Source organism: Acanthochromis polyacanthus, chromosome 22 (assembly GCF_021347895.1).
Source record: "Acanthochromis polyacanthus isolate Apoly-LR-REF ecotype Palm Island chromosome 22, KAUST_Apoly_ChrSc, whole genome shotgun sequence".
Taxonomy (NCBI): domain Eukaryota; kingdom Metazoa; phylum Chordata; class Actinopteri; family Pomacentridae; genus Acanthochromis; species Acanthochromis polyacanthus.
In genome coordinates, this window is record NC_067134.1 from 27,868,748 (window position 1) to 27,875,760 (window position 7,013).

At 42.2% G+C, this 7,013-nt stretch overlaps 1 protein-coding gene across 1 annotated transcript; it reads right to left on the bottom strand.

Annotated features, from left to right (window-relative positions):
* Nucleotides 1–2,858: 2,858 nt before the first annotated feature.
* On the bottom strand, nucleotides 2,859–6,741 carry atp5f1b (ATP synthase F1 subunit beta). Its single transcript, XM_022209388.2, has 10 exons — nucleotides 6,585–6,741; nucleotides 5,583–5,756; nucleotides 5,329–5,503; nucleotides 5,087–5,208; nucleotides 4,812–4,996; nucleotides 4,564–4,722; nucleotides 4,345–4,467; nucleotides 3,676–3,888; nucleotides 3,389–3,590; nucleotides 2,859–3,307 (listed from the first exon to the last, which is right to left on the bottom strand). Exons 1-10 carry the CDS (start codon nucleotides 6,685–6,687, stop codon nucleotides 3,210–3,212), a joined length of 1,554 nt encoding a protein of 517 aa, XP_022065080.1. The 5' UTR covers nucleotides 6,688–6,741; the 3' UTR covers nucleotides 2,859–3,209.
* Nucleotides 6,742–7,013: the final 272 nt, after the last annotated feature.

Here is a 7,013-nt window from a genome sequence, read left to right on the forward strand (position 1 = left end):
ATATTTATCTTGTTTTTGTCTGACTTTTTTCATTTGTCTCACATTTTTGTCCTTTTGAGTTTTGCTTTATTTGTTTTTTTTGTCTCATTTCTGTCGTTTTGTGTCTTTTTATCTTGCTTGTCCGTTTTTTTTTGTCGCTTTCTGTCTCGTTATATTGTGTTTTGTTGGTTTGTCTCATTTTTTTGTCTAACTTTTGTTTCTCTCAAGTTTTGCTGTTTTATAATTTCATTTTGTCTTGCAAGTGTTTTTTCATTTTGTATTTTGCATTTTTCATTGTTTTGTGCAGCGTTTGCGTTTTTTTTGTCTCACTTGTGTTGCTTGTCCATTTTTTGTCACTTTGTAGCTTTTTTGACTCCTTTTTTGTTTTGTTTTGTGTTGTCTCATTTTTTGTCATTTTATGTCTCGTTTTTGTAATATTTTGTCTTATTTTTGTTGTTTGTTTTTTCGCATTTAAGGAATTATCTTTTATAAAACACCATGAACAGCTTGAAATTTCTTCAGAAAAATAAGTTAAACTTCACCAACATTCATCCTCAGTTTATCATTTCCTCATTATAACTTCCAGATCACAGAGTGTCTACAAAGGAACACAACATTTAGTCACATCTGGAACTGAATGATACAGTATTTAACTTTATGATCACAACTCCAAAAACACGACAAAAAAACAAGAACAAGACAAATTATTCCAATAATGAGACACAAAATGACAAAAATGAGACAAATGACAGGAAATGAAACAAAAAAGAAACAACAAAATAGACGAAAACGTTACAAAGTGACAAAAACTCGACAAAAAAATACACAAATGAGATCAAAAATGGGACAAAAAACACAAGGGAGACAAACAGGAAACACAAAACGACAGAAGTCAGACAGAAAAAGACAAAAAGTAACAAAAGCAAGACAAAATATTACAAAAATGAGATACAAAACGGCAAAAGAACAACGGAAAATCTATTATTTTACCTTATGATGAAGGTCCAGGAATGATGTTAAATTTATAGTTTTACTAATTTACAATGTGCAGTTAATGTGTAGTTTTTACATTGGACCCTCTGGAGGGTGACTTTCCTTGAGAAGAACCCTTAGAATCAACTGAAGTCCATATTTTGTCCTTATTGCAGTCTGCAGCCTATCAGGAGGTATTTATGCATAAACAAAGGGTGTGACGGTGGATTTTGCTGCAGAGTTTTTCTCTATTTATCTAGTTTTACTCTGCACTATCAGACTGAATAGCTGGGAAGTCAAGAACAAATGAATTCATCGGGTGTACTTATCACCTGTTTCTGCTGCCTTTGTGGGTCCAGCCTTCATTCATTTAATTGTATCTCTATTATTTGAGTATGATAAAAAATGTGATGCAATAATTTGCTGAAGGTTTTCTGATCCCTTTCTGCCATACTTTGGTTTAGTGTGACAGTGAATTAGATCTTATCTTGCAGTGTTTGTGGTATTAGTTGTGTTCAACTTGGTGATCTATTCTAAATCCCTGCAGCAGAACTGTGTGCTATTTCATGAATGTAAAGTATAGTTTTTTAATCATCTGGGTCAATATATAACTGCATGACTTTATGTATCATAGTTGACATTTTTGCTGTTTTCAGGCCTAAAATCAACATGGCCACCTATAACCAAACACCACATGGCATTTTTACAGAAACATTCTTTTAAATAATATGTACACACGAGTTGTTTTTTATTTTTTAATAAAATGTATGCAAGATATATCCCATGGACTTCAAAAGTACCTCAATTTAATATTAACCCGCACAATTTTTGAGTCTTTTTCAACAAATTTTGTGGCTGAATCTTTTCGGATATTTTTTTGTCTTTGGGATGATTTTCCAAGTCATTTAGGACAATTTTCATGTCATTCTGGACTAATTTGGTGTAATTATGGTGCATTTTCAAGTCATTTTGGACAAATTTGTCATTTTCAACAAGTTTTATATCAGCTTGGATCATTTTAGTGTCGTTGGGATCATTTAGGACAAATTTCATGTCATTCTGGACTCATTTGCTGTAATTATGGTGCATTTTCAAGTCATTTTGAACAAATTTCCTGTTATTTTCAACAAGTTTTATATCAGCTTGGATTGTTTTTGTGTCAGTGGGATCATTTAGGACAAATTTCATGTCATTCTGGACTCATTTTTCGGAGTTATGGATCATTTTCCCATGGACTTCAAAAGTCCCTCAATTTTATATTGACCCATCTCATTTGAACGTTTATTGTTCCCCAGTAATTCTTGAAACTTTTCTAATGCACACGACTGCTAATCTGCAAATTTAGGTATTTGTAAAGGTGGATGTGCCGCCCCTTAAACAAATTCAGGTCAACGTTGCTGCGCTTTTTTGACCATATTGACTTGCCGTAATTAGTTTTTCCACTGAAGAAAATCTAGAGGCAAATTGTTTCTCGTTAATTTGACCTCTGTTGAACCGTAAAAAGCACGTATCTGTAAGTAATACGTATGCTTTGTGTTCAGCTTACTCGTGGTGAAAGTTTTTATAAAGTTCCTTGTTGGTGTGGCAAACTTAAAAATGGGATCGATGCTAATGCGTTAGCCTGCCTATGGCGTTTTCACTGTTAAACTAGCATTAGGCTAATCGCAAGTTTTCTGTACGTGATGCTAATTTCACAATAGTTGATTCTTCGATATTTATTAAAGGATCTGCCAAGCTAGATATCAGCTCTACCTATGATAAGGGCAGAATAGTGTGTTAAAAACACCCAGTTGTTAGTTTTGAGCATTAATTTCCATTAAATCTTTATTTTTCCGTCTGATTTGGACCGTCCCAGCTGTGAATGTTCTGCTACTAATGAGCTGAAGTTCAAACAAACACGCATCCAATTATTTGTCCACCGTTTTATTTCAGTATGTGACAAAAGCTGCAACACAGTTCAGAAAGCTTCACATGGCTCCAGAAGTCCATCTAGTGGTCAGAGTAGATGAGGACAGCCATTTTAATGAGACTGCTCACTAGGAACAAGATCAGGAACTACAACTATGAGGAAACATACAGTTGACAAGTAGTTTTGTGTAAAGACAGCGTTTATTCCATCTTCAATTGGAAACATTAAATAGAACTTTCTTTTCAGGATGACGAAACAGGTACATTTGCATTTTGACATGTTTTACAAACCAAGTGCTCCTAACCAACAGAACCCCTCTCTCTTTGTTTTTCTCCTCCCCTCAGATTGTTTACGAATGCTCCTCGGCCAGCTTCTCGGCTTTCTGGACCACCTCCTCGATGGGGCCGACCATGTAGAAGGCCTGCTCGGGCAGAGCGTCGTACTCCCCTAAAGAGGAGAAACGGTAATATTAGTAAGAGTCAAACAAGTTGGAGCTCACAAATCACATCCTGGATCTCCAACACTCACCGCCCAGGATGCTCTTGAAGCCCTTGATGGTCTCTTTGAGGGGCACCAGCTTGCCCAAGTGGCCGGTGAAGACCTCGGCCACCTGGAAGGGTTGGGACAGGAAACGCTGGATCTTGCGGGCGCGAGCCACAGTCAGCCTGTCCTCCTCAGACAACTCATCCATACCCAAGATAGCAATGATATCCTGCAGGGATTTGTAGTCCTAAAAGAGGAAAAAATTCAACCGGTTACCATGATAAATGTTCAGTTTGTCTGATTAAACTGAAAGCAACCATCAAGTCACAAACCTGGAGGATCTTCTGCACGCCACGGGCAACGTCGTAGTGCTCGGATCCGACGATGTTGGGGTCCATGATACGGGAGGTGGAGTCCAGGGGGTCGACAGCGGGGTAGATGCCCAGCTCAGCGATGGCACGGGACAGCACAGTGGTGGCATCCAAGTGAGCGAAGGTGGTGGCAGGGGCAGGATCAGTCAGATCATCAGCGGGCACGTAGATGGCCTATAGAGAGAAATGAAGCTCGTTAAGCTTTAGTAACCCCACCTAACCCTCGTGTTGTCCAGTGGGTCAAATTTGACCCGGTTTAGTTTGAAAATGTGAGGGGGAAAAAAAAAAAAAAAAGTTTCAGACGACTCGCTCACACACTAAAATTATACCAAAATCCAGGAAATTTTTACTGGTTTTGTTTGATTTTTATTGTGAATGTTCTTAAAGAAAATATGTAATCACTTCAGATATTTTAGGATTTTTTTGAAGATTTTTACTTTTTGAAAATATTTACATGATTTTTTTTTTTAATAAAACCTTCAAGGAATTTTCTTCCTAAAGGTTTTGCAAATTTTCAGAAATCCGGAGATTTTTTTTTTTTTCCCCCAGACAAGGAAACAAATGAGGACAACAGGAGGGTTAATCTTCTTTCATTAGCTGCCTGGATCAAGATACCGTTCTGAACCTCACCTGCACAGATGTGATTGAACCCTTCTTGGTGGTGGTGATTCTCTCCTGCATGGTGCCCATGTCAGTGGCCAGAGTGGGCTGGTAACCCACAGCAGAGGGGATACGACCCAGCAGGGCAGACACCTGAGGGGATACCGGTGGATTCAGTCAGTTTCAAGCGTGGCTAACCTGAGTGGAATCCTCTTAGCTGCTGTTCGTCTCCGTGTGACTGAAGTTTACCTCAGAGCCAGCCTGTGTGAAGCGGAAGATGTTGTCGATGAAGAGCAGCACATCCTGACCCTCCTGGTCACGGAAGTACTCGGCCACAGTCAGTCCAGTCAGAGCCACTCTGGCACGAGCACCGGGGGGCTCGTTCATCTGTCCGTACACCAGCGCCACCTAGCAGGGAGGCAAATCAAGGTAAGTGGTGAGATTTGAGCAACTATTACTGACATTTTCACTGTTCTTTTCCCCCCATAATCGCCTACCTTGGAGGTAGTGTCCTTCAGGTTGATCACACCAGACTCAATCATTTCATGGTACAAGTCGTTTCCCTCACGGGTTCGCTCTCCCACACCGGCAAACACGGAGTAACCACCGTGGGCCTTCGCCACGTTGTTGATCAGCTCCATGATCAGTACAGTCTTGCCGACGCCAGCACCACCGAACAGACCTGCAAACACAAAGGTAGGGTTAGAACGAGCAGCTTTAAAGTCTCTAAAGTCAAATAATCACCCTCAGTGATTGATGCTTTAGCTCTTACCAATCTTTCCTCCCTTGGCGTAGGGGGCCAGCAGGTCCACAACCTTGATGCCGGTAACCAGGATCTCCTGTTCCACGCTCATGTCGGTGAATTCAGGAGCCTCAGCGTGGATGGGAGCAGTCCTGTGAGAGGAGCAAATGGTATTTATCACAGCACAAGCAAAACATCGGTACACCCCTTTATTAAAGTAAAATATGCTGTACTTATTGTTAAATTCATCAGTTCCTTCATTTTCTACTCACTGTTTGGTGGTGATGGGACCCCTCTCATCGATGGGCTCTCCGATGACATTCATAATCCTGCCCAGGGTCTCAGGACCCACTGGGATTCTGATGGGGGCACCGGTGTCCAGAACTTTCTGTCCACGGACCAGACCCTCGGTACCGTCCATAGCGATGGTACGCACTGTGTTCTCCCCTAAACACACACAGTGATGTTAGTTTAACTGGAATGTTTTCAGCGTGTGTTTGTGTTTGTGAAGGTTACAGCAGCTCACCAAGATGCTGTGCCACCTCCAGGACTAGCCTGGACTCGCGGCCAGCGACCTCCAGGGCGTTGAGGATGGGAGGAAGGCCCTCATCGAACTGGACGTCGACCACGGCACCGATGACGGCCACGATGCGCCCGGTGGTGGCGCTGGCAGCGGCGGCAGGTGCGACATAGTCTCTGCCTGTAAAGTAAGACCCACACAGTGTGTACATTAAGCCTTAAGTCCTACATACCTGCTGGAGCTGTGACCTTGTTACGGTGCTTGTGTTGGTTCGTCTTTAGTGGACTGGTGCTCTGCAGTGGGCAGGACCGTCTCTACTAGCTACGTTACAATGTCAAGTAATCACAGAAGCCTCAAGTATTAGTCAGCATTTAATAACATCCACAATAATGCAGTGACACCAACAACAACAGTGCGCTTGCATGCATTAAAAGTGTGTTTTGATTACTGCACAGTCTAGCAAAGCATTTCCTCTAAACACCGTTAGCGTGCAAAGTGACAGATGAATGAGCTAATGTTGCTAATCCTGCTACTGCTAACGACGCAATCGTGAGCATGTAAGTTTACAGGTCATCCTACTAGTGGTATTGTTGTTGCCAGAAAGCTCTAAACCGTTTGTTGGTAAACTCTGAGGACGACCGTCTAACCTTGCTAATCTCCAAGTTGCGATGCTAACTTAGCAGGCTCCACTCACACAGCGCCTCATGTCATTACACAAAGGTCATTCCTGCTAGCGCAAGAAAAAACAGAGTCTGCTCACTAAGCCACATTTGACATGACTCAATAGTACCTTAGGTGCATATGTATATCATTTTTGTGCTCTGGTGTAGCTCCAGTGGATCTCAAATTTCACATTTTAATGTTAAGGCCTGCGTCGCCGGCAGGGCAGCCAGCGTGTTGCTAGCAGTAGCTAACGTTAGCATCGGCGCTGCCCTCTTCTGACAACTTCGTTAATGCGTCATTTCTTCGTACGATTTCGCTTAAAAACACCAAGCATGCGGGACTCACGTGAAAGAACGGCTGGGGATCCGACGAGGGCCTTCAAGGGCTGGACCCCAGGCTTCAGAGCCTGCAGAGCCCCGGTGCAGCAGCGTCCCACAGCTCCTAACATGGTCAAAATGGCTGAAGGTGGAAAGAGACGGAGCAGCTCAGGGCTTTATAATGAATGACCGCGGAGGGCGACTGCGCAGGCGCGCAACGTCAAACGACCACACTGAGCATGCGTGGTCGTTATACTTGGCCAGCTGACATTCTGCCCTCCACAGAGCTGCCTGTCTGACAGCTGAATGTCAGTCCAAACAAAAGGTTACACGTTTTTAAAGTTGTCGTTTAAATAAACTAAACTGCGTTGGAACATACAGTAGTTCTAATTTTATTTTGCACAGTGTCCTCAGTGAAAGGAATTCTGTTTTCTGCTGTTTCTGCAGCCTGTGACAT